Source organism: Neovison vison, chromosome 7, assembly GCF_020171115.1.
Source record: "Neovison vison isolate M4711 chromosome 7, ASM_NN_V1, whole genome shotgun sequence".
Classification (NCBI taxonomy): domain Eukaryota; kingdom Metazoa; phylum Chordata; class Mammalia; order Carnivora; family Mustelidae; genus Neogale; species Neogale vison.
Genome location: NC_058097.1, coordinates 166637340 through 166665332, shown reverse-complemented (window position 1 = coordinate 166665332; position 27993 = coordinate 166637340). Strand labels below are relative to the sequence as shown.

The window sequence follows — 27993 nt, the reverse complement described above, 5'->3', positions numbered from 1 at the left end:
CCCATGGGCTCTGCAACTGGCTGGGAAGGGAACTTGGCGGGCTTGGCATGTACAGGCTGCAGCCAATTGGTGTGTGTGGTGTGTGGGGTGGGGGGAGGAGTGGTAAGGGGAGGGGTTCCTTTGCTTGCCCTCTTCATCTGGCAGCTGGTGAGGTGGTAATGGTTAACTCGGGAGGGGTGCCCATCCTCCTCTGGTGTCCTTGGTGGGAGTGGCGTCAACCCCTTCAGGCCTGGGATTGTAGAACCAGGGCCTGGCAGAATTCCTAGCAGTGAGTGGTTAAGAGTATAGATTTTTCAGGCCAGATTGATCTGGGTGCAATAGTGTAGTTCCCCTTCTCATTAACGATGGGACTCAGGGTAAGTTACCATCTTGGGGATTTCATATCCTTATGTATACAGTGGGGATAATAATAGCACTAACGTCATGGGACTATTACGCGGAGTAAATGAGATGATGCATGTAAGGCACAGAATGGGGCTTGCCACCTAGTAAGTGCTCAGTACCTTTTAACCCAGAGAAAATACATATTCTTTTTAATCAAATGTCACTGAAGTGAAAGGTCTTCCTCAGAAGCAGCAGCAGACCAACACTAATAGTCCTTCCTTTTGCAAATAGTAAAAGGAACTTGGGTTCCTTAAGCACCAACTTGGGTGCAGACACCGTGTGGACCGCCGCACAAGCCCAGTCTCCTCCTCACCACTTGGGAGGCAGCAAAAGATCTGGCCGTTGTCTCAGCATGTCCCAGGCGGGCTGGTGCCTCCATATACATGGCCGCTAGTCTACTCAACAATCCTGCTAAGCCAAAATCATTCCTGGAGGAATCTGAGGCTCAGAGAGGTCAGATAACTTGCCCAGGGTCACACAGCCAGTACGCGGCTGGGATCTGCACCATGACAACAGCAGCATTTTGCAGTCCTTACACTGTGCCAGGGGTTGGTCTGAGACCTTTACATATATTAACCCATTTAAGCCTCAGCACTAAGGAGGAACAGTGATTATCCCCATTTCACAGATGAGAATAACTGAGGCCCAGACGGATGAAGCAAGGTACACGGTGAACAAGCTGGGCTGGGCTGGGAACCAAGTCAGGCTGGCTCCAGAGGCCTCGCTTTAACCATTGCCCTTAGTGACATAACTACCTCTCAAACAAACAAACAAGCAAACAAACAAACAACAATAAGCCCCAAATCCAAAATTCAGCCCTTTCTCTTCTCACTGCACTATCCTGTCCCTAAGAAATGAAACCTCATGGGTGCTGAGGACACTTTTCTAATAAGAGACAACTGTGTTGGAATAAAAAATGCTCTGGGCTGGAAGTCAAGAGACTCTGGGTTGTGACCTTAAGCAAATCACTTTCCCTCTCTGGATTTCAGTTGGCCCAAGTATAGAAGGATTGGTTTGGACTAGAACTTTGCACTGAAAACTTACAGCTTTAACAGTATATAGTTCTCTGAAATGGGCCTTCCCCCTTCCTGAGGAAGACCATGAGGTCCATGGAAATGTGGGCTGAGGTTGCTGACAGGCCCTTCCCAGAGCAGCCAAGGCACGTCTAATGGAAGGAGCCGGCATGTGGCTGATTGTATGAGGGCCGGCCCACAAGTGAGCATCTGAGCCTGGGAGATCCTGGGCAATTTACCAGGCCCTTGGTTTTTCCCCTTTGGCAAAGACAGGGAAATAACTTGCCTTAGTGGGTTGCTTTGAGGTCATAAAAATGGTCATAAAGCATTTTCCCAGATTCAAAGTCCGGGTTTGCAAAATGCTCTTGAACTCAGCCATGAGAAGAGTAATCAGAGAAGAAGTCAGGACTTTGCAGGATTCCCAGAAAGCAGTCTGAGAATGTAAAGAATCTTCATTACTTCTCCATGCTTCTTGCAGCAGGGTCTGGTCCAGAGAGAAGAAAAAAGGCCCTAATGCTGATTCAAAGCAACTGAGAAGATATTTAAAACAGTACGGTGCTGTTTGATATACTTATATGCTGTCCTGTGTCCAAAGTCTGCACCTCACCCGTTGGACAGTAAATTCTCAGGGGTTATGAAATTCGTCTGCCTCTGATTAAGACCTGCTGAGTTCCTGATGAGTACACCTCCCTGGACCCCAACTCACCTAATTCTCTTCTCTTTCTTTTCAGTACCTTGACTCCACTCGAGTCAACAAACATGCAGGGAACATGTCCTGTGGGCCAGGCGGTACTCCATTTGTACGTTCTAGCTCCAGTAATGTCTGAAAATAGCGTCAGTGTCTTAGACCTTAGGAGTTAAGTGTGAGGATGGGGGGAGCAAACCTTCCCTATAAAGGTCTGCGAAGGCCAAAGAATGATCATGGGGGTTTCAGCTACTTGCTTAAAGTCTGTTTATGTTCATCGTAATGCATTCACGTGATATTTATTACATAAATTCTTACTATACAAGAGTAAGTGATTCACTTATTCAATAATTATTTCTCTGGCAGTTACATTTTTTTTAAAGATTTTATTTATTTGAGAGTGAGCAAGAGAGCATGAGCAGGGGGAAGAGCAGAGGGAGAGGGAGAAGACGACGCCCCACTGAGCTGGGATCCTGACGTGGGGCTCGATCCCAGGACTCCAAAACCAGGACCACAGCCGAAGGCAAACACCTGACCGACGGAGCCACCCAGGCACCCTCTGGCAGCTACTCCTTATCAGGCATTTGCCGACAGTCCTGAGACTGTCATTCAAAGAAGAAAATGGGCATATTCCTTATTTTATCAGAAGTCTAATTCCAGAGATGTGCTATTATCAATTTTAAAATAAGATTAATGGCATCTCTCTTTCTTAATTCATTTATTTAGTCCACGCATGACGGGTACCTGTCTTGAGCCTGGTAGTGGAGACACGTGTAAAAACAGTCAAGCATGATTCTTGTCTTCACGGAGACCAGCAACCTGATGAAGGAGACGGCAGATTACTGAGAGAGGTGTTTGCAGGAGAAAGCAAGGGACTGAGATTTTGAAGGGGATACCTATGAGATAGACGGCTGGGTCGGGGAGGTCTCTACGAAGGAGCTCCACCAGGCTGAGAACCAATGGATAGGAAAGACGCAGTCATGTGACACGTGAGAAGAGGACGCAGGTCAAGGGAATAGCACAGGTGCACTCCCCTAGCGGGAAAGACTTAGTAAGGTCAAGGCAAGATGGTGCAGCCTGAGGCCGGGGAGTAGGCAAAGAGGATACAAAAGAGAGAGGAGGTGTACAGGAAAAGGAGGAATCGAGGATTCCAGTGAGGAAGTATGCTTTGAACTTGAGCAGCTCATAAATGTCAGGACCTTGGCTGCTGTGGTTCTTCTCAACCCCAGCGATGCTGGAAATTCATGGAGACACTTCTGATTGTCACCACTAGGGGTTGCTACTAAATATTCTGTAATGGGTAGAAGCCATGAATGCTGCTCCACAACCCACATCGCCCCAAACAGCCCCAGTGACAAATAATTATTGGGCCCCAAATGGCTATAGCTCCGAGGCTGAGAAAGCCTGGGTTACACAAGCGCAGACAGCGAGATGGGGAGATGGTCCGAGGGGTTAGTTAGCACCACATCTGGGACATATTAAATTTGAAATATTCATGTGAAATTGTCCTTGGAACCACACTGCTTAGAATGGAGAAAGTAAAAAAAAAAAGCGAGACTGGTATCCTGGTTCCTTTGAGGAGAAGAGAGTGAGTCCTCTCTCTCTGAGCTGGGAAAACCAGGTGGTCTCACTCATAATCCTCTCATCCAATCACTTGTGAAAGAAATTTCATAAAATCAAGAAAATGTGAGCCTTTACACTTGCCATTCGCCCAGTTGCAACCCTTCCTTTCTCCCGCTCCACATTCTGCTCCCTCTGCAAGTCCGGCAGCAAGTTCTAGATCTGTGAGGCTTCCCCAAGGACCCCCTGCTGGCTGTGTCTGGAGTTGGAGAAGCCCCACTTTCGCAGTCCTTGCTGTGTGCGAGACCCTCGCTAGGTAGGCTGTCACATGCTCTCACGTACACAGCTCTTTAAGATTTCTGACCTCCCTGGCAGGACAAGATTCCACCAACCTTCCGGATACAGAAACTGAAGCTCAGACAAGTAATGATTTGGACCAAGTTCTTTTGGTTTCCAGAATCAATGCCCCATACAGGCTGTGTCCCTCTGATCTCCCCTTTGGCTGATCCCTAGGTCCTGCTTCAGACCGCAGCATGCCCTGTTTCCCTCTGCATGCAAACCTTCCGGATACAGAAACTGAAGCTCAGACAAGTAATGATTTGGACCAAGTTCTTTTGGTTTCCAGAATCAATGCCCCATACAGGCTGTGTCCCTCTGATCTCCCCTTTGGATGATCCCTAGGTCCTGCTTCAGACCGCAGCATGCCCTATTTCCCTCTGCATGCAAACAGCTGGCACACGGTCCTCACTCGGTAACTTGCAGACATGCGCTCCCCCTGTGTTAGTCTGGCCTCCCCAGCTAGTCTGTTAAGAGCTTGATGGCAGGGAGGATGCTGAGGAAATTCTCCCCTTTTCTCTCTTTCCCAGGATCCCACTTGGATTCCCCGAAGAGGAAGCACTATCAGTATTTCTGGCTTCCCTCTCCACCCCTATAGGAGATGCAGTGTCTAATCTGACCTGGCAGAGATCAGTACTCTTAAGGGGCCCCAACTTCCTGGGGGGGGGGTTCAAAGGCAGAAATTAGGCTCCCTGACGTCTCCTTCACTTCTGGGGTATAGGCACCTCTGGCCCCCTTTTCCTATCTGTTAAGTACCTCCACCTGGGAGTCAAGGGGGTAAGTTACATCAGCTTCACCCTGTGATGCACTCATGGGAGAGAAGGCAGGAAGCCTTCCTTTGGACTCAGGGCTAAGTCATGTTCTTTAGAATGTATCAGAAGTCCTGGAGTTGGGGAGTTACAAGGTGCTTACCAAAAAGGGGCTTCTCCAGGTGAATAAAGGCTACTTGTCTCTGTTCCTAGGAAGGAGAAGGGATGAGGGCACGGTCTTGATTTCTGTTGCATTCCCATCCCCTTGCATAGTGCAGACCACAGTTTAGAGAAACGTTCAATACAACCTGAAAACGATATAAATGGCCTCCAGCCTGGTCCTGCCAAACCGACCTGCCGTGTCTCGTTCCCGTCTTTCCAACCTCCTCCTCCTGAGTCTCTGACTCCCCTCAGTGACACGTGCCATAATCCAAATTTCCCAGGCTAAAAGTCTCAAGAATCTTCAAACCCCTCTTCTTGTTTGCGAGCCCCTGACAATTAGCTGGCCAGGCTTGTTGATTCTGCCTCCACGACAGCACCCCTACCCAAGGAATGCCTTTCCCATGCCAACATCGCAGCTTTGGCTTTACTCTGTCCAGAAAGGCCCACTGAGGCATAAACTGTGGGACAAAAGCTAGGACATCTCCATCATCTTTGCATTTCCAAGAACTGAACACAGCACCTGGGACACACCAAATGCCGACAGCCCGGAGCAAGTGGAAAAATCACCATTCCAGCAGTCCTGGGCTGGAAATTCAACAAAGGGCAGGTGGAACAGGCTGCCGTGCTTCTTCTTCCGAATGCGACATTAACTTTCAGAATCAACCAGATTCCCACACTCCTCTGCTGCCCGAGCACAGTGATACCTCACATCTGGTACCGGGTACGTGAACCCCACCTTCAATCAGCAGCTACCGGCCTGGGACACCCAGTAAAAGCCTCACCTACCTGGGCCTCATGTTAGCTTAACTTCGATACAAACGTCCTGTCTTTGCTCCAGACTTCAGTCCAGAACCTCAGTTTCTGAGGACCGTAAGTAAAGACCTTGTGATGTGTGTCCCTGTGTGTGTGTGCGCACATGCATGAAAGAGGGTGGAGGAGAAGAAACAGAAGACCTCCTCCTTGGAAGGTATAAGGTGGATCTCCATGTCCCTTGTGTTCCCCAGGCAGGATCCCTCTTGGGAGCCTCCTAGGAGCCACCCCGGCGGGAATCTCTTACGGTAACTGCCACTGGTCTTACACATCCCAAGCAGCTACAAACCCAGAAACACTCAAGCACTGGGTCTGGAGTGGACCTCTGCTGCAAGGGAGCCAGACTGCACCCTGGACCGGTGCCCAGGAACCCTTGCCAGCTACTGCTCAGGCTCGCTCGAGTGATTTCATTAACCTTCCAGCGAACAAGCCAGCATTTTAGGTGATTAAACTTTGCGTTACGTTGAAAAATCAGAATGGTGATGTCAGAATTGCCCCATTTACTGAACACACAGTGTGTGCCCGGTGCTGTGGAGGGGTGGGGAATGCAAAGATGACAGGGAGTCAATTGCTATGCCCCCCAACCCTCCCACCCCCCGACCAGGGCTTATGCTTTAATAGGTGTCTGCAGAGTTAAGGTAAGCTGAATCCAAGAGGGGGCATGGGGAATGAGATTCTTTATCCACAATGGCTACTATGAAGACATAATCAATGGGGTTTAGCTCCTGAAATCTCCTGGAACTGCACCATATATGGCCTGGAAACTCTGTCTCCTTGAAGAAGCCTATTTCAGTCATATGTCAATCTCCATTTTCTTACAGGAAACTTCCAGGAACTAAGTGAAAGGAGAATGCACCAAACTCCGATCTCCTAGCATTATCTCACGATATCCGTGCTCTTTTTCTTTGATGACCTGCTTGCTGTCCATGAATAGAACTTTTCTCCTCCTTACCTGGTGTAAGTAGGAAGGCAGCCATCCTTTACCGAGTGAAAAGCATCTTGGAGAGGAGGTAGAGTAGAGAGTGTTTAGCATGTATTCAGAAATGCAATGGAGGAAAAACCTAGTAGTGGTCCCCAAATTGTCCTGGGTCCGAAATTGATTTATTCAAAAGGGGACCCCCTTTTTGGCTCAGCTTGCAATAGGGCCTAACCAGGGAAGCAGTAAGACAACTTCTAAGGTCTAAAACCTTCTGTGTCTATGGGGCGCCTGGGTGGCTCAGTGGGTTAAGCCGCTGCCTTCGGCTCAGGTCATGATCTCAGGGTCCTGGGATCGAGTCCCGCATCGGGCTCTCTGCTCAGCAGGGGGCCTGCTTCCTCCTCTCTCTCTGTCTGCCTGCCTCTCTGCCTACTTGTGATCTCTCTCTGTCAAATAAATAAATAAAATCTTTAAAAAAAAATAAATAAAACCTTCTGTGTCTAGAGCTCCCCACTCTTCCCCAAACAGCAGCCAGAAGTTACTTTGCAGAGAGAACATTTACTACCACAGTTAGCGCGTGCGTGTGTGTGCGCGTGCACGCACACACACACACACAAAAGCCAACCGACACAATAAACTCAGTTTATTTAATTTCAGAACATGAACTCACTGCTATCTTAGGAAATATCACCTTACTCTTTAGATTAAATGTTAGTCCAGGTCTAGTAGGTATTCAACAGTGAGAAAGTAAGTACTTTACTCGACTTCTCCAGACTCAAGTTTCACCAAAACAAGTTTCGTACCAAGATTAGCCAAGTACTAGGTAATGGGATATGGCAGGGTTACATCATCTGTGGCCCATTTCCAAAGAAACATGGCTTTCCCAGGTGGAATTCTAAGTGCTCCCCTTTCCTGTTCTGTGTAATCTTTGTTAGACCAGTATGCCAGGTGGGTAATGGCAGAGGCATTAAAACCGGATGCAGGCCAGGAGACCTTGGGTATGTCATTTCATCTCTCCGGTTCCTCCATTGTGAAATGGATTGTTGAGGGCCACGGTCATGGGCTCCCTCCTGATCGAACTTTCCAAGACTGTTAGTCCTAGACTTGACTGTCTAACTCTTCCTGTGGCTGCCTGGCATGAACCACACCCCCAACCCCATCTAAGCTTTGAGTCCAACATCCAAGCATCGTGAGTCTTACTCTCTATGTGTATGGGTATAAGCAATTATTTGCCAGACCAAGTCAGGTCACCTCCCAAGTGCACTGCTTAGCTAATTTTCCAACCCTAACATTAACAAACCCACTTTGCATATCCCTAACCCCTTCCCAGGCACAGTGAAAGATATGAAAAAGAATAATATTTGCCCTTGGTGGTGGTGGTGATGATGATGATGGTAATGAATTTTTATTGATGGCTTGTGAGGCGTCAGGTCCCACACTGAATGCTTTACTTGCCTCACCTCATTTAATTCTCACAAAAACCCCATTACATATGCATAACAGATGAGGGAACTGACACATAAAGAGATTAAATGATTCACCCAAGATCTCACAGCTAGAAAGTAACAGAACCCAGGATGTGAATCTAGGTCTGTCTGACACCACATTATCTTTTTAGCCCATCTCTATATTTGGAATAAGCAAGTTTAACCATAAAAGCATCTCACTTTGCCCAGGACAGGCCTGGTTTACTCCCATATCCTGCTGCAATGATGGATAGCATCCCCTTTCCCTCTCAGAAGTATCCTGGCTTGGATAATAAATGATACAGGCACATACTTACAATGCCTCCCTGAGGAGTGATAGTAATGCTTACAGTCATGTCACATTTGCAGTGAAGCCTTCCTCAACCACCCTATATTAAACAGTGACCTCTCTCAGACTCCCTATCCTTATCCTGCTGTATTTTTCTCCAGCACCCAGCACTATACAAAAGGAATATATATTTTCTCTTTGCACCCAGCACCATAGGAAAGAAATATATATATATATACATATATACATATATATATATTTAAGATTTTATTTATTTGACAGAGAGGGATCACAAGTAGGCAGAGAGGCAGGCGGTGTTGGGGGCAGCGGGAAGCAGGCTCCCTGCTGAGCAGAGAGCCCAATGCAGGGCTCGATCCCAGGACCCTGAGATCATGACCTGAGCTGAACGCAGAGGCTTAACCCACTGAGCCATTATTGTCTGATTCCTCCACTAAAATACAGGTAGGTATCTCCTACTTCTAGAAGGTTCATGTTATGGCACTTTACTTTTATGAAACACCTACATTAGTACCTGTTTTCACTAACCAAGAAAATATTTGAAGAAGTTTCTCACTTTCAGGAAAAAAGGCAAAAAGCAAAAATAGCACTCTGCATTTGTTCTGCAGGGAGCCCTCCCAGAGGCCTTGAGGCTCCCTAGCAGCAAGTGGCGCCGCCAAGCTCCCTACGTGGGAACTACACTCAGCCTCTCAGCATCAAGTCCCACAGCTTTGAACTGTGTCTGGGAGCTTCTTTGCCCTATCTGGGTTTATTCTGTGTATCTAAGAGCAAGATGTGTCCTAAGGTATCAGAAAAGGCCTAAGACAGGTTGTCTTTTGGGTTGGGGAACATTCACAAAAAGGTCCATCCAAAGTAATGACAAGTGCCTCTTCACTTTACATCATTTTTGCCGCAAGGTTTCACTGGGACACCCTACTACAGACAGCGGGGAGCCTGTACCAGTTCCATGCATGCAAAAATTTCTTTTGGTTTAGCAGAGCTTCCTCTGGTATGTAATAAACGTTTCATCAGTAATGACATTGATATGTATTGAATAAATGACTGTACCATCATCGTCATAACAAAATCTCACGTTTATTGAGCACTTACTATGGGCTGGGTGCCGCTCAAAAGACATCCATTTTATCAAACAAGCCCAAGAAGCCCTCAGTTATCATGGCCATGAAGAAAAAGACTCAGAGAGATGAGTTAGTACTTGCTAAAGGGCGCACTGCAGTCAGTGGCTGAGCTGGGAGGGGACCGAGTTTGTATGCCCCTAATGTCTGCTCTGGCAACACACATCACTCAGGATTTAGGGCGGTGTGGGACCCCAGGTGGGCTAGCACTACTGCCTGTCAGAGGGCCCAGGAGGTGGTGTGGTCAGGCAGGGCTTCCCAGAAGAAAGAGAACTTGGGTTGAGCTTTGGGAGAGAGGACAGCACCTGGACAGATGGAGGAAGCGTTTAGTCCCAGGGAGCAGGGAAAGCGTTAAATCATGGGGCTGACCCTGCTGACTGGAACGAACAACTTCTGTATGGAGGCCCCGCACAGTCAGATTTAAAATTCTGCTGGCCTTGAGTGCCACGGAGGAGTCAGACTTCATTCACTAGTGAGCAGGAATCCACAAACGGTTTCTGACCAGGAACTCAGTCTGCAGTCCCAACTCTGGAAACTTCAGAACAGGGCCAGAGATGCTAATAGGAGCTACAACTGAGGACTGAGGCTCACCCCTGGACCCTCTGCAGAGAGGAGGCACTGGAGATGGGGAAGTCCCTGTTGGCAGCACCTGCCTTCCTATAGATTTGTTTCTGCTTAGGTCCTACCATGTTCCCTGGGAGCAAGCAGTCCTTCGCTCACAATGACAAAGATCCCGTCTACTGCAGGTGCTTACTCCTGTCCCATACACGGCGTCATGACCATGTGCAGTGAGGATCTTTGGTGGCAAAGACTATCCGCTCCTACCTCCCAGCCTTCCCAGATATCTCCATCACACTTTCTTGTTTCCCATTTAAACACACTCGGCCCACTCATTCTAACCCCTCATCTCATTTCCCGATCTCCCAGTCTCCCTGCGCACATCTCCTATGACATCACGTCGTCAACATCTGAGTCAAAAAGAACAAACCCTGGGAAGACCCCATGTCTCACCAGCCAGGGGTATGAGGCAGTCTGGTTCACGCATCCTGGACAAGCCGACAACCCTAGAAAGAAAAACTTAGCCACACACGTCTTCTGGGTAGTTGGCAATATATGACAGAAGCCAGGTCCAAAACCAAAAAAAGGAAAAAATATATATATATTTTTTGTTGAGTCCACATAAAAACAGTTGCATAAGTAATATAAGACTGCTGCATCACCAGAGGGGGACCAATTCTAAATCTCTATGTTTCTATTAACACAAACATAAAGGAAAATGTGTTACCTCCAAATGTCATCTAAAGGAAGCCACTTACCACTTTCAGGGTTTTTCTTTCTTCCCTTTCCAATATTTAATTATTTATTTTCCCAGTAATTAACCAGAGTCAAACCTTCCTTACATGTTTTGGTTTCAATTGTGGAAAGTGTATCAAGGTTATGATGACTCATTACCCACAGCAGAAATGCATATGGAAACATTCCTATGTATTTCAACCTGGTTTCTTCAGGAAAGGATGGAATTTCTTCCCTGGAGATGTTTTGTAATTAATAGAAAATGGACATGATTGCAGTACCTGGGAGACTGGTAAAATCTATGCCGGTCATAATTAATGGAAAGCAGGAGAAAGTTCTAGAAGTCCCTAAGAGTGGAAATGACTGATATTTTTCAGCAGAAGAGTGGAGTACCTCCAGACGAGTGGTAAACAAGCTTTATTCAGAAAACAAAATAAAACAAAAACCCTAGAAGTCATTAAGAGGAGAATCAGTTTGTGCACAGAAAGATGAGTCAGAGCTATAGAACCACAGTCTGGTAAACACAGAACCTGGGGGCTCAGACCTGCAGAGTCCACAGCATCCTTGCCTTTGGGAGGGAGCAATGTAACTGCAGAAAGCCAGCCAGGGCCCTTTAACCCACTGACCTCTTTTAATCTGCTTGTTAGCCTGGCTTCAGATGGGCCCAGGGGGTCTTTGACCGATCTCTAGGGGGGAAAGGTCAAAGGTCAGAGGCACATTCCCTGATCATCATTATTCTCAATTATTCTTCATTCTAAGCCACTCTCTCCTTCATTTTGAGGAAGGGCCCCATTAAGTGTTTTCCAGGACACTGAAGGGCAATGACCCAATCCAGGCCTGTTCGCTGCATTCCCTTTCCTTTCCACCTCAATTACAGCATCTCCCTGAGCAAAGGGGGTACACAGCGGGTAGCAACCCACAGAGAGAAACACCTAGCCCTGTACAGCACAGGCATACTCCTATATCATACACTGAATTCAGAAGAAGAGCCTGCTGCTCTCCAAGACATACCCAGCCTATTACAATACAGGAGCTCAAAGCACAGCCTTTGCTTTCAGACAAAGCAGAGGTTCTACCAGTTTCTAACCCTGGAAACTTAGGAAGGTCACTTAACTCCCTGAGCCTTAACGTCCTCATCTGAATAATGGAGCTAATAATAGTTTCTACTTCACTGGATTATGGAGAGGATGAAGTGGAATAAAGAGTAAAGCAGAAGCTCAGCATACATCAGCTATTAAAATGATTATTTTTAGCAGTACTTTCTTTATCTTTCCTTGATAAATATAATGCATGGTCATTGGCAAAATCCAGAATATAAGGAAAAGTAAGGGGGCGCCGCCTGGGTGGCTCAGTGGGTTAAGCCTCTGCCTTTAGCTCAGGTCATGGTCTCAGGGTCCTGGGATTGAGCCCGCATTGGGCTGTCTGCTCAGCCGGGAGCCTGCTTCTCCCTCTCCCTCTGCCTGCCTCCCTGCCTACTTGTGATCTCTCTCTGTGTCAAATAAATAAAATCTTTTAAAAAGAAAAAAGAAAAGTAAGGATCCCCCCCCCCCCCAAAAAAATCCCTGGTAATCTGCCCCCTTAACACTGGGAATATTTCTGTCGAGTCTTTTCTTCATGCATGGAGATATGCAACACTACGGGGTCATCTTTTAATCCTAAGAGTGACCATGCACTGCCTGTCAACTATAGTTCTTTCCAAATTGCATAGTAAGAGGCTATGTAACTGGCCTCGGTCACACGAGAGCGCTTCCTGTGCAGAGCTGGGACTGCGGGTCTCTCTGGCTGGAACACTTAGCTCTGTGCCCCAGGACAGGTAAGGCTGCAAGGGTGGCTGCTCTCAGGCCCTTTCCTCTCCCTATTCTTTGGCTCTGCTGCTTCTCAGATAATAAGCTGCTCCAGAAGGGGCCTCATCGCCTCTCCTTGCCCTGCCCAAGCTGGAAGAATCTTAAAAGAAGGGAACCAAGTGGTGATAAGGATGTCAGAACCACCCATGTCAGGCTCTGGGGTTGTGCCTCAAGCTTATCCTTCCCAGTGGGTGTTTTAGGCCTGAGCAGTCAACCCCTCTCATTTCCGTCAAAGGCGTGGTTGACCCTGTCAGGTCTGATTCAGACAGAAATAGGATTTGCTGGCTACTGCCTTCTAGCCTAGGTGGGCAGGTGCATTTCTGACATTACCCTGCAGAGTTAACAGGCAAAGATTCAAATTTTGCCTCTAATTACTCTTGGCCTTATTTTGATCCAATTAGCCTCAAAATAGAAGCTAAACTCAAACGTTTGGTTCCCTTCCTCAATCAGAAGAGTGAATTTTCAAGCTGTGGGTTAACTGACTTCATGTTTACTGAACTGCATCAGTGATAAAAAGTTCAGACACGCACCTCTGGCCCCCTAGCCACATTCTGGGATAGTTATTCACAAGCAATTGACTTCCAGGATGTTCCCAGAGAGCTCCTTTCTCCTGAGGGCCGCTCATAATTCAAAGGTAAGAAAGGTTTATCTGCCCCAAGCTCATTAGAAGACCGAACCATTCACCCAACAGCACAAAGGAGAGAAAATCATCATCATCGTCGTCATCATCATCAAACAACAACTGTTCCCAGTCCAGACACCCGTGTTTCAGACTCTGCTGGATCCTGTTTCTGTAGTCTCATCTCATCTTTTCACAACTTGGGAAAGAGGAAAACTGATTCGAACATTAGCAAATGACCAGGCTAGAATGCAAACCAAGGATCATCAGAGAGCAAAGCCTTTCCTGAGGAGCACAGCCTCCCAACCACCACTGGGCTCTGCACCCAGTAAGTACCAAATAACGGATACTGGTAAGTCACCCAGTCAGTCGGTGACCAGACAAAAGGCAATGTTTCAATTAATGGTGTGCCCAATGCTTTCCAGGATTCTGCAGAAAAGCTGAGGCCTGTGCTTGAGGATAGCCAAGGCTATGTGAGTGTGGAATAGTTGTCATCACCATTCCTGCCTGGGGTCTGAGGGCAGTGGAGCGGCGGGTGGTGGAGGGGTGGCGGCCACAAACACAGCCACTGCAGCCTCTCCAGTGCTTGCTGGTTCTTGGAGCTCCTGTGGCCCCTCCCCCACCCGGTAGGTGAGTCCTCTGGAGGACCACAGCTACCCTTGGGTGGTCCTCACAGTTCATTTGAAAAGTGAGACCCAGGTCTAAAGAACCAGACAGACCCAATAAAGGATGACCTTTGACCCACAGTGGGGAATGCTCCCTCCATAGGGTAAAAAGGCAGCTATGTTGAAGCAATGAGGACATCCCAGCCCTTACCACAGCCACCTGCCATGAAGACCTATCCTTTGGGATGCTCCACGTTTTCCCTACCTGCCAAGTCATTCTTTTTCTTTTCTTTCTTTCTTTCTTTTTTTTTTTTTTCCCTTAGCAGCATCTAAGTCTGGCAGCTGGACGCTAGCCAGTCCACACCAGGACCCACCTTTCCCTGTGATACATTCTCAAGTGGCATCTCAGGTGTAGCTTGGAGAGAAAATGTGTGAAACTCTGGGCTCTCCCAGAACAGTCTGGTTGGAGAAAGATTCCAGGAAAGGATTAGGCAACTACGGTCCCGACACAGTACAGCAAAGGTGCATAACGTCTGCTAATGTTACAGCACATTAAAAGAAACCGTAAAATAGTAGTTTGAAGTTAGACAGGCCAAACATAACTCAAGAAGTAGGAAAAGCAAGGTGCCATTTTTTGAACAAATAAGCTCATTATATGAAGAACCAGCTGAGGTATTTTCACATATTGTAAGTGCATGCAGCAGCTGTGACTTTTTTGGTAGCATCTTTCAAGAGCACAATCAGTATGAATTCCAGCTTATTAATGATACCCAGTCCTTACTGAGCTCTTATTATGTGCCAGGAAAATCTCAAATATGGTCTCTTATCCCTACATCAGCAACACATGGTGAGAACCTGCCCCATTCTACTCTGGAGGAACCTGACATCCAAGGGGGAAGCTAACTTGGCCAGACCGCTGGCTGACTTCAGTGGGGAATTAGGGTCTACTTGAAACCATCAGATAAGAAACAAATCACAAAAGCAAAACCCAGAGAAGAGCCTTCTGATTACATTTTCTCCTTAGGCTGGAGAAACAAGTCAGGCTTCCTGGGGCAGAGAGGAAAACACTGCTCTCCTAAGCCCTCCCAGGAGCTAGGAGCGGTTATTTTTGAAAACGGAGGAGGGAAAAAGTACCTGCAACCAAGAAGATTCTTGCATGCAAGGAAGAAAACTAAGCTATTGTGAGAGGCCGAGAACGGAATCCACGCTCATTCAAGCTAGCCTCAGGTTGTGGTTTTTTTTTTTTTTTTTCTCCTCTCCCCCAAACAAACCAAACGGCAACAGAGATCAGCACCAGCACCGGCGTGTCTCCCCAACTATCCCAACACAATGGGGGCGGGTGTGCAGACCACGTTGACCCGGGACGGTGGTGAGGGCGCAGACCTACTCGCAGGACACAATCCCCAGCATGTGCAACCCAGGAGATCCCCAGGAATTAGTAGGTGGAAGGGACCGGGAGAAACTGCAGCCCATTCCCACCCCCCTTCAATCACTCACACACACATACACACATGGACTTTCCCTGGTTTAAAACAAGCCTGAAATCTCTCTTCTGTACGTGGAAACACCACGTACAAAATGCATTTCAGGGGCTTTTCATCGCGGGAGACAATTCCCAAAGAGGATGGGGAGAGGGGTGGGGGATAAAAAGTGGGACAGTGACCCCCGGGAGTGAGGGGGTCTGCAGTCCACCTTACCAGCTTCATGGTGGTGTTATTCTGTTCCCAGCGCCACAGCATCACGCTCATCTTACTTCAGGGCAGAGAGGGAAGGTGGGAGGAAAGGAGAAAAAGGGGGAGGGGGCCGAAGCACCTGCCCGCGCGCCAGGCAGGTCGGGCAGTCCGGACCGGTCGTCGTCTCCGCCCCGGACCCTCGGGCATCCCCGGCGCCCTCGGCCACCTCGCCCCCGCCCTGGCCCCTGCCGCGCGCGAGCGGCGGTTTGGGGGTGGGGGGGACGGTGCCCGGAGCCCGGCGCCCGGCCCCCACGCTGCCCGGCTCCCGTGCCTCCCCCGCTCTCTCCCCGCCAGCCTCCTCTCCTCCGCCAAATCAAACAACTCCCCCTGCGTCCGAACGCCCGCGCCTTGCAGCGCGGAGGCCGCTGGGGCCGCAGCGGGGAGGGGGCGGGAGTCGGGGCCGCCGGGCTCCCCGCCCCCTCGCCGGCCCGCGGGCCGCTCCGCAAGGCCCCTGCGCTCGGGTGGGCGGGTTAGCCCCCCAGCGGTGGCGGGTGCGGGCTTAGGGGCAAGATGGTTGGAAGGGAAGGAGGTCCTTAACTCTTTCGGGGAGGGCGCCAGTAGCCCGGCAGGCTTCGGCACAAACGGAGAGGTTCGATGCGGGGGAGCAGTGGGCTGCAGTCTGTGGCTCGCGGGTCCTCAGCCCGGACACGGACCGCACCCCTCCCAACGCGTGCCCGGCTCCGTGTGCATTTGCTCTCAGCACCGAACTCACCCAAGTTTTCTGATAGTAAGCCCTCCGGGGTCACCCCGCCTCCCCCCCAGCTGTGACTGGAACTGTGACTGTGGGATGGAGGCACCGTCCCCACACGTCCACCCCATCGCACACACCCGGTCACCCACACCCTGCCCCAGCCACCACAGCTCCCCAGCAACATTTATTTCCTGCTACGTGAAGGACAAGGACGGGGCTTGAGTGTTTTCAAACACACCTGGCCGCTGCCACAGAGAGGACATCCGTGGCCCTGGGCGGGGGTGGGGGGGTGGGGCAGAGGAGGGGGCAGGCGATGACAGGGGAGGCAGACAAGGGGAAGAGACTGTGTGGCCTTTGTTTCCTCTTCTGCCTGCCTCACCTGCCACAGGCTCTTTCTCAGGCCTGTCCCCTCTACCTTGTGTCTTCCTCTGACCTCCTCACCTCCCAGGCCAAGCCTTGGCAGGGTCCCCAGAGACTTTCAGTAGCTTGAAAAGGCTCAGGAATCAAGGCAAGAGGGCATGGCCTACCCAGAACTCAGGGCTTGTCTAATCCCTGCGGTGGTGACAATTTAGGATTAATACCTGGCTGTCCCCTGCTAGTAGAGAGCCATGATGAGAATTCATGGAATTGGTTTATTACACATCATTTCAGTAGTCAAAACTCTTCAGAGTAAGGGGAGGTGGTAATAGGGGTCCAAACCTTTTAAAAGTGATCTTCCAAACATGCCAATTAGATCAAAATGTTACCCTGCCTAAAGCTCTCGCGATTTGTTTTCCCTTCACAGATGAAAAATCCCAACTCTTTTCATGGCTTAGGACTTCATGCCCCACTGTCTTCCTTTTGCCTACTGTGCTCCAGCAGCAGTGGTGGGGTGGTAGAGGTGGTGGTCTTTCTTTTTCTCTAACACATTGAAATTCTTACCACCTCAGGACCTTGGCACCTGACAGTGTCTCTCCCTGGATCTCTGATTCTCCTAGACCTGCCTGTACCTCAATTCTCATGTCACCTCCTCAAAAGGCCTTTTGACTTCTCATGTAGCGACCTTCCCCTTTGCATATTCTGTTGTCTTTCCTTTGTCCTGTTCACTATGTGAATGTAGTTAACTTATATCCTTGTTTATTGTCTGCCTTGTCCCACTGGGCTATAAATTCCATGAAAGCAGGGGCCTTGTCTGTTTTGTTCCCCTATTGTATCACCAAGTGCCTAGAACAGTGCGTGGCACAGAGTGGGAGCTCAGTAGATGTTTCCCAAATGAAATTCTGTTGACAATGTCCTAAGTTCCTACAGCTTCCTCTGCAAAAGGATAGAGCCAGACCAGGACAGCATATCCCACATCCTGTCTGGGCCCTGACAGAGACTGAGGACTGCAAAAGACTGTCCTATGTGCATCTCCATGCATCTTTCTGGCGAGTGCAACATAGGCAGGCATATTTGCTGCTTAAAGGGAAGGGGGACATCCTAGGGAAACACAGAAGGGGGGTAGCATATGTCATGTGAGAAAGCGTATCCATATTATAATGTATTCCTATATTTGGAAAACAAGATTTTAAAATAATTATTTTTTTTCTCTGAAAATAAAGCTGGACCAATCTTATCAGCCAAGAGAGCAAAACACAAGTTGTCTATGACAGCTATGTTAAGCCAGGGGTCTTGGAGCTAGGTGGGAGGACGTGCCGTCCAGAAACCTCCTGATTGTATGAAATACTGTGAGACTGGGCATTTGTGCATTTTCTGGGGAAGCATCTATAGGTTTATCATATTCTTTTTTTTTTTTTTAAAGATTTTTTTTATTTATTTGAGAGAGAGAGACAGTGAGAGAGAGCATGAGCGAGGAGAAGGTCAGAGAGCGAAGCAGACTCCCCATGGAGCTGGGAGCCCGATGTGGGACTCGATCCCGGGACTCCAGGATCACGCCCTGAGCCGAAGGCAGTCGTCCAACCAACTGCGCCACCCAGGCGTCCCTAGGTTTATCATATTCTTTAGGATACCCCCAAAACATGAAAAAACTACACATCCCCAGAAAGCCACTGAAAGAGCAATTAGTCTCCAGTCAAAATCTTTGCTGGTCAAAGATGGACAATCCCACTCATGGTCAAGGCAGAAGCAGGGGTTGGGTCATTCTTTCAATAAAAAGAATGAATCCTTGGCCTTGCCTTTCAGATCTTATACGCTTCAGACCATAGGTATACTGACTCATTGAGCAAACATTCTTTGAGCATCTACCCTGTGCATGTACCCAGCACTGTGCTGGGCATTGAGAATCAGGAAGGACTCCCTATCACACGCACATACGATCTATTGAATGACGGACACATACACCCACCATTGCAGTGCAAATTGACAGGTGCTACAAAGGAGGGTTGTATGGTGTACAGCTGGGCCCTAAAGAAAAAAAAGCTATAACCAAGACAGGAAGCATGGAATAGCTTCACAGAAGTGGCACTGACCTGCATCTGGAAGGATGAGGGCAGATTCTGCAAGAGGAGGAGAGCATCCCAGGAAGGTGGGACAGCCCATGCAAGAAAACGCATGGCAGGTGCTGTGTGGTCAGGAGGAGACCAAGGGGCAGGAAATGGAGTTGTGAAGGTGATCCTACCCTTCATCCTTATAAACCAGGGGAATGATTTGACTGACTCCCCATTTTTGGAGGACCTCTCTAGGAACAGCAGGCGAGTTTGGAAAGGTGGAGGCTGGAGAGAGGGAGACCCGTTAGAAGGCTGTTGAAACCATGCAGGGGATAGAGGATCCCTTCTGATAGTAAGCCCTCCGGGGTCACCCCGCCTCCCCCCCAGCTGTGACTGGAACTGTGACTGTGGGATGGAGGCACCGTCCCCACACGTCCACCCCATCGCACACACCCGGTCACCCACACCCTGCCCCAGCCACCACAGCTCCCCAGCAACATTTATTTCCTGCTACGTGAAGGACAAGGACGGGGCTTGAGTGTTTTCAAACACACCTGGCCGCTGCCACAGAGAGGACATCCGTGGCCCTGGATAAGGAGAGGTGTAAAGAAAAGGACACCAACGTCACCAGCCATCCACTGATGCAGTGGGTGACTCCCGGGGGTCATGGCTTTGAGTTCACCCAAGCAGGTGTCAGGACCGTGCCGATTTTCGGAAACAGAAGCACCTCCTTAAAACCTCCTACATCTTGGAGAGCTCTTCATCCTGTCCCAGGCTGCCTCTCCCAGCACCTTTCTTCTCCTTCCCCCTAGTTCTGTGATCTTCCACCAAGTCCTTTGATGTGAATTAAGGGAAAGAGATCAGCCCATGTTGGCCACATGGGACACAGCGGTGGGAGCAATGCTTGTGAAGGTCTGCCCTGAATGCGTGGTCTTCTTCCTCCTCATAGTGGGCCTCCTTTTTCAGCTCCTGGCTTTCTGGCCCATCCCTTGCACCTGCCTCTTCAGTGCTGACCCCAAGGTTAGTTCAGCTCCCTGGTCGTGACCTCTCTTGAACTCTCATGGTAGCCACAAGGTAGGGCCCTAAATTCCAGTATTGTGTAACCCTTGGTGGCACTGACCCCGCCCCCACCAGACACTAGATCTACCCTTGCTGATAGTGTCCTGTTCCAGACCTTCTCATCCCCAGCATCCAAGGGATGCGACCCACATCGCTCAGCCCTTGCTTCCTTCCATGTCTGTCTTCCCTATTCCTAGTCTTCTCTGAATTCTCAGTACCAGGGGAGCCAGGGGAGGCCTGTGGTATCTCCTGAATGAAAGCTGGAGTCTCTCTCTTGTTCCTCAAGGCAGAATAAAGACGAGGAAGAGATTCAGACCAGAAAGCAGGGTTTCAGGCCTGGCATCCCCATTCCCCAAACCTGCTATTTGCAGACCTCTTTTCCCTCACCTCTAAAATGATCATCTGTAAAGTCCCTTTTCCCTCCTACATTCTGCAAGTCCGGCCCCTGTCTGATAAACTAATTTGTGTCCAGCTGTTAATGGCTTAATGTGTTTCCCAGATAACGTATTCCAGCTTAACAGGGGTCTTCCACTTGCTCAGCCAAAGCAGTGACTAATGGGGAAAAGTTCAGACACTGCGGGGGCCAGCCCGGGGAATATCAGACAAAATGGGCTCTCTAGACTGCCCATAGAACGTGGGCTGAAGCCTTTCCACCCACACAGGACAGATGTTGGCTTTTACATGGCACAAGGATGACAAAGGAGGAACCAAGAGCCGTGGGCCACCCCAGAGGTAGGAAAGAAGCTAATAGCTTTTAACATAGGGAGTCCATTATTTTTTCCCCCACATAACAGGGCCTGAATAGTAAAATAGCACAGAAGAGTTTAGCATTGCCTGTCAAAGGAAAATCCTAGTCCTATTTGCCGCTATTTATTAAGCATGGCACAGGGCACCTTTCAATTCTCATCAAAGCAATGCAAAGAAAAGTGATTTTCCCCAGGGAGAGTGTCTGGCTCTGTCCGATCAGCTCCGGGACCGCCCAACGGGAGCATCCCTGGGGTCAGCCTGCCTGCCCCCTACCTCTGTTGTGTCCATGGTATTGTCATACTACACACAGGAAAGGCAGTCTCCGAAATGCCATCCCCGAAAGGATGAAGACACTCTGCAAACAGATATTTTGGCAAGTGGCTTAAGGTTTCTTTGAAGTCTCCTTCCCTTTCTGGGAGGGCCTGGAGATCTTGGATATGGAGGAAGACATAAAAATAAAAGACTCGTGGAAGGTACACAGCTGGCAGGCTTTTCAGGAATGGAGAGTCAAATTTACAAAAAGCACTAATCCTTCCTGGAGCAGAAAGCTGGGACCAGGAGGGTGAGCCCCCAAGAGGTGCCCTCTCCCCCTCCACCAGCCTTGGAGGGGACAGAGCCCCCTGCCAAAAGGTCACTTGGAACATTGGGGTCTGCGGGGGGTCCAAGGCGATGGGAGGGTTTGAATGTAAGATGTATGGCTTTCAGGAGGGCAGACACAATGTCACACTGACAAGCCCACAAATGAATGAATACGTCCCTAGAAGGGGGTGGGCTGGGCTGGGCTGGGCTAGCAAAGGATTTCTCTCCCTCCCCCACGCCTTTTCTTTTTTTGTGAGATAAAGAATTATGTACAGGCATCTCGCCTGTAGCGTGTTCCCTGAACAGGGTTTAATTTGTCTCTTTCTGGCCCCTCCTACAATTCACTTTCTTCCTTTCAGTGCTGGGGGCGTCAGGGTCTGAGTGGGGCAGTGTCTCCCATGGCTCTTCCCTGTGTCCCCGCAGGCTGCTCACTCTGCCTTGCACACCTTTGCTCAGGTGTGCATGGAAAAAAGCATGGAAATGCTTTTCCTTCCTTTGTCTGCCAAATGATATCATGTAGGTCTGTCAGGATCCAGAGCAAAAGTAACTTAGTTGGTGAACTTGTCTTCGAACCCTCCCCTTTGAGAACGTATTCTCCTCTCCTCTGGGGTCCCCAGCTCTTTGTTTCTGCCTTCTCGCCAGCCTTTGGAATCCTCCATCTCCTTCCCCAGTTGGGGTTCGGTACACTCACTGGCTGTTGTGTTCGTGTCGATAGGAGTATTATTACCACTGGATTGTAAGTTGCTTAGGAACGGGTACTCCATCTTATTCATCTTTGTACACTCAGAACAGTGCTGGGCTTATTGTTGGTATTATCAGATGGAATGAATATATTCAGAAGGTCAGGACTATAGGGGGCTTAACGTTCATCCAGCCCCCCCGCCCCCATAATTGTCCAGGAAAATCCCGGGCCCTTCTATAGAACACTTCTGCTGCCCTGTGTGGAATGCACTGAAAAGAAACCCAACTGAGTTGGAGGCTGGAAACAGGGCACCATAGCATCTCAGGCGGGCTCTCCGAAACCCATGGTGACCTTGCCAGACTAAAGATTCGCCTGCTTGCTGGGGATCTAGATACTGGACATTTCCATTTTTTTTTTTTAAGATTTTATTTATTTATTTGGCAGACAGAGATCACAAGCAGGCAGAGAGGCAGGCAGAGAGAGAGAAGGAGGCAGGCTCTCCACGGAGCAGAGAGCCCGATGCGGGGCTGGATCCCAGGACCCTGAGACCGTGACCTGAGCCGAAGGCAGAGGCTTAACCCACTGAGCTACTCAGGTGCCCCTGGACATTTCCTTTTAAATCCTACTAGAAGAAGAGCTTTTGGAGAGTGAGGATTATGTGTTATTTTTCCCTTCAGCCTCCCAAACACTGCCAAACATAGAAGGAGCTTAGGGCAAACACTAAATTTCAGGAAGAATGAATGAATAATCAAAGACCAAGTGTAAAGCTCTGGGGAAAGAGGCTTTTGACACACAAAGCAGCCAGAATGGTCCCAGGCAGCCTAGGACACAGTTTGGAAGAGCAGGTCTGCTTCCCCCTCAGATCCCCGGGTTGCCAGGTACCCCTGGTATTTATTTGCTCTATTCAACATCTCAGGCCCAGGGGCTCCTCCTCCAGCCCCCTCCCCCTCACTACTTCAGTGAAGCAGATAAGGGTGGAAATTGTGCAATCTTTAGGTGACCTCTGACCCCCCGTTTGAAGGGCCTCCATGTTACCAGCCCTCTCTCCTCCCTCTTCCTCCTGTCCTCTGAGGGGCTGCATCTCCTGCTCTGACCCCAGTGAGGTGCCAGGGCATGGGGACTGCAGACATTTTCGGAGGTAGCTTAAAGACCCATTTAGGCCTATCCAGCCCCCGCAGTTGGGCTAGGGGTTCATGTGAGGGGAAATAAAACTGTTCAAAGTAAAAATTTTAAAAAAGTCTTAAAAAATTCTGCCACAGAACTATGGACACAGAAATATGGATAGCTATTGTCAAAGCACTTAAGGAAGTTCAGTGGTTTCTAATTTTTGTGTTCGGTTCTGGCTTTGCGACCGAATGATTCAGAGACCCGGTCTGGATTGGAGTCATCCTCAAACTCTCACTGGGTTGCGTTAGTTTGTTTTGTTTTCGGTGGTTGTGGTTTGGTGGGGGAAGAGGGTGGTGTGGTTTTGTTTATTTTATTTTCCCCGTGGGATCAGCCCTTTCATTCTGGGCCAGTTCTGGTCACCAGGGATTAAAGTTAGCAATTTAAGAGGCAGTGTCTTTCCCAAGGGGCTGTGGTCTACACGTCCTGGGCACTGTTGAGGAACTCAGCGCCTCCCTAATAAACTGGTGCTGTAGGAAATGCCACTGCTTTTCATGATTGAGAGATGAAAGGAACACAAATATCCTTAAAGTGGGTTAAATATTATTCCCCAATGGGGGCTCTGGAGGCTTTTCCCTTGGAACAAAAGCAGCAGGTAAATTGATTCCACTTTTGTCAGGCAGCCTAATTTCACAGGAGATTGCCCCCCCACACACACACACACTCTGAAGGCCTCCCCCCACCCCGCCCAGGAGAGGGTACCTGTGATGAATGTCACAAGGGTGAGGCGCGGGGCTGGTACTGTGGGTCTGGTACACATGAATGAGGGTAAACAGGAGGAAACAGATGTCTGAGATGCACCGGGCGACACAGTGCGGACACAATCACCCTCTATTCCAAAGTCAACAAGGACAACCCGGGAAATCCCAGAATGAGGGCGCCATTGTTTAGCAAAGGAAAACTCTCTCGGCACCGCTAATGACTGTGCAGGCCCATGGAACTGTTGCGGTTGATGAAACGCCTCGGCACTTCTGGGCATTTCTCGGGTCCTAGGACACAACCAGCAGAGCCGTTCTTCCCCGCCTGCACCCTCCTCCCTGCGCATGCTCCAGTCAGATGTGGACACGGAGAACTCGTGATGACCTAGTTTTATGTTTGTCAAAGCACTTCCACATCGGTTACCCAGGTGGCTTTTCTTAGAACCACTCTGTGACCTAAGCTAGATGGCGGGCGTGATCCCATTTTCCGAAGAGTACGCCGAGGCACAGAGAGGTTAAGCGAGCCGTCCAAAGTTGCACAGCTGCTCAGTGAGCAGGCCAGGTTAAGTCTTAGACCTACGGGCTCCAATCTAAACACCCTCTCTGCGGGTCCTCAAGATACGGGGACTTTACATAGTATTCTTATTATTAACAAAAGTAAGAGTAGCCGCAAATAGCTAACACTTTCCGAAGTGTGTCTTCTGGATTATGGGCCATTCTGAGAGGTCTGCACGTAATATCTCATTGAATCATCATAGTAACCTTGTGCTACAGGTGTAAAAATTACATTTCACAGAGGGGAAACCAGGCACAGAAAAGTTGAATAACTTGCTCAAGGTCACAGAGCTAGTAAGTGACACTGCCTGGATTGAAGCAGTGGCTGCAGAATTGACATACTTCACCTGTGTTGTCCTGTCTCTGTGTAGTAATATCGTAACCATAAGGTGAGTCCAAGGTCAAAAGTAAAATTAATATACTTCACTGAAAGGGTTTTTACAAATCATAGGTGTCATGGCCAGTTAGTGGGGTCTTTTTTCCCCCTTTTTTGCTTGTTTTTTGGTTGTGTTCCATTTTAATGATTGCTGCCACTACAAACAAACTTCTATCAAATGCACAAATTGTTTCTCAGATCATGCAACTGTAGATAGTATTTTAAATACCCCGTGACCTACAGTGAGTTATAAATCTCTCTGCATCTCAGCCTCCTCTTAGTAAAATGGGTATGAACATATTTACTTCTAAGGATTATTTAAAAAATCAGGTGAGACACTGCTTATGAAGGCCCTTGAAAAACCATAAATTCCTAGAACTAGTTTCCCAAAATTAATTGATGAGAACAGACTAGAGTATGTTCAACAGCCTTACCTATGCGTCTCCACTGTAGGACTTTTGAGAAGCTTACATATGCTAGTGAGCACCCTGGAGCTCTAGGCAGGCAATTGTAAATGGAGCAACTCACAAGTGTATTTCACGGCAGGGCCCTTTGGGTAGAGCACTTCTCAAGCTACTCCTGCAAGGAACCCACTTCAGGATTGGTGTCCCACAAGGTGGAACCCGGGATGTATTTTCCGGCAGGTCTCCCTCTTCAAACATTCAAAGCAGCCCGAGTCCCTCTGACGTCACTCTTAGATTTGCTCCTTTAATTCTGAGACCCTGCAGCCAGAGACGTAAGCTTGCACTTCTATCCTTATAACAACCAGGCCAAAGACCACAGGCTCTGAGTGATGATGAGACAATGGGGGCCTCGGGGCTCCAACAGAAACATGACAGGAGAACTCAGATGACCCCACCCCTGTGTCCTACACACAATCTGGTTTCTATCAGGCCGGATCCTGCAGAGTCACACTGAAAGCCAGTCATTCAGAATGTGTGGCCGGCCCCTGACACAAACCCAAGGTTTGAAGGATGGCCGTACTGATAATGAATCCCCGTCCTTCCAGCATGGAGCAGATGGTAAGAAATAACAATGGGATTGGCCCTACCCAGGGGCACGATGGGAGGAGGATGTGTGTGCCTTTGCTCCGACACCACTGTCCTACAGAGGGAGGCGTGGAGTGTCTGAAATAGCCCTCATCTTCTTCTGATCATGAGAACTGCTAACATTTATGGAGCTTCTGCATGCTTAGCATATCCCAGACACGAAGCTGTTTATATAAATCAGTATCTTCAATCCTCCCAATGACTCTCTGAAAGTGGTACCATCACCAGTATCCAGAAGAGGTAACAGAAGTACAGAGATGTTGGGTAAATTACCGATGGTCACACAACTCATAAATGGTGGAATTCCATCATGGGTTTGTCTGAACCCAGAGCCTTGGACCCATGGCCCTCGGCATTATAGGTCTCGTAGAACAGAAGTTCTCCAAGTGCAGTCCCTGGTCCTACAGCATCAGCAATACCTGGGAATGTATTCAAATACAAATTCTTGGACACCAGTACAAGCCTACTGAAAGAGTAACTCTGGTAGGACCCAGCAGTCTGCTTTGTCATTGTTGTTTTATAAGGCCTACAGCTCATTCTGATGCCCATTTACACTTGAGACCACTGTTCCAGGGGAAGGAGCTTTGCACCCAGGCAGTGGCATCATGTCACTTGAGAAAGCCCCAGAATGAGTCACCTGACCATTAACCAGTGACGTCACCCAGCAATGAGCAGGGCACAAAAGGGCAGGGTGCAGGGCCGGTGGCTATTACAGGAAGAAAAAGTAATAGCGAGGCCTGGCGTCACAGGGAGCTAGGGCCAAGACAGAACAAGAGGGACAACTGAGGTCCAGGGTGAAGGTGGGAAAGGCCAGCACAGAGCACGCCTGCATAGAAGATGCCAGGCCATTTCCATCCACGTCATCCCCTCTCTCTTCATAGGGCCACAGGCTCCCAGAGGGCTGGGCAGGCCTTCATGATCCCCGAGTTGTCTCCCTCCCCGGGCGCACACTCCGACTTGGCAAGGTCCCTGCCAAGAGGGTCTCCTCTCTCTGCCTGAACCCCTGCCATGATGGAGAGCTCACTGCCCCCAAGGGAGTTCTTTCTCCTTCTTTGGAGATGTCTGCATGGTTCCTTGCACTCTTCCCCATCATTCCTCCCTGCACCCCACCGAGGCCACCTTGAACTAGCCTGGGCGGACCTTTAGATATTCGACAGTGCTCATGCTTCCCGCCCAGGACAAAGGCCTTAGTTCTTTTAATAATTCCTCTTGTACCTGTTTTCACGTTCTTTCACTGCCCCAGGCCATTTGAAAAGGCTCCTGAGGGATTCTCAGAGAGGAAGCCCCGCAGCCCTCGTCTGCTCCTCTCCGTTGGCCCAACTCCGCAGACTCCACTGAATGGAATCACATCACGCAAGCAGAGCTGCTGGCCCCGGGCTTCTGGCCTGGCCACCCAGTCCTCAAGGAGGGACCCAGGGGAGGGGGCGCTGACTGCCCTTCCTGCTCTTCTTCCTGAGGAGGGCATGGAAAGCACCAGCCTGTTCTGAAGAGAGTTCCTTGAGAAAGCAGAGACAGGAGGCTATGTTTTTTCAAGACCCACTCACCGTGCAGTGAGGGAGGCCCATCGTGGACTGGGAAGTTCCCCCGCACGTGCCCGCTCTGCAGAACCCAGAGGAGCCCACGCTCCCTGGCTTCTCCCCCTCCTTCCCAGGCCTGGCAGGGCTCCAGCATCCCCACTGGAACCCTTGGCTCCTGGAGGGGGTAAACATCAGGCTGTGTCAAGACCCCGCCGTCTCTCCGCAGTTGGCAGGGGTTGACGCCTCTGCAGGGAAGAGATAGTGATGGGTCTGTTTTCACTGGACAGACTTGTGGTTATCTTCCCCGAGGAAGCCAAGGGTGGGGCGGGGGGTTGGAGGCTGGGCTGGGAGCTTGGAGATCTGGGCTACAGGCCCTCAAGGTCCCAGTGCAAGCTCCCAGTGCATCCCCCTGGAGACAATCTGCTAGAATTCAGAGTCGGGCCCACCCTGCCTCTCCGTGTGACCTGGGGCGAGTTATTTAACTTCTCTGCCTTATGACCTCATCTGTTAGTTCACGGAAGTGATAACGGGGCCAGTGTCTCCCCAGTGAGGCCCACGTGAAACGCACATGAACACGGGGCACGGTGGCGTGAACCTGGTCCAAGCTCACCGGATGTTTATTGCTCTACTATTGGTCTACTGCTTTATGCAACTTGGTTAGGGATCAAGTTATACAGGACTAGAGCCTTTTTAACTTTACAAAGACTTTGTTCTCTTGTTTGATTCCAATAATTCATGAGATGGCATCATCAAGATATACCATGACCATGCTGTATGTGAAAATACTGAAGCCCAGAAAGGTCAAGTGACTAGGGCAAGGTCACACAGCAGATCCCACAGATCCCAGACCATTAACCTCCTGCCTTGGGCTCCT

At 49.4% G+C, this 27993-nt stretch overlaps 1 protein-coding gene across 9 annotated transcripts in view; it reads right to left on the bottom strand.

Annotated features, from left to right (window-relative positions):
• NAV2 (neuron navigator 2) overlaps nt 1-27993 on the bottom strand; it is a 397014-nt gene that overhangs the window by 314710 nt on the left and 54311 nt on the right. The window contains exon 1 of one of the 9 annotated variants that reach the window (XM_044258959.1): nt 15562-15582. The exons of the other annotated variants lie outside the window; for them this stretch is intronic. Within the exon in view, the coding sequence (XP_044114894.1) occupies nt 15562-15570 (9 nt within the window). The 5' untranslated portion in view covers nt 15571-15582. Of the gene's footprint in view, nt 1-15561; nt 15583-27993 lie in introns of those variants that run through there. 9 annotated transcript variants of the gene reach the window in all.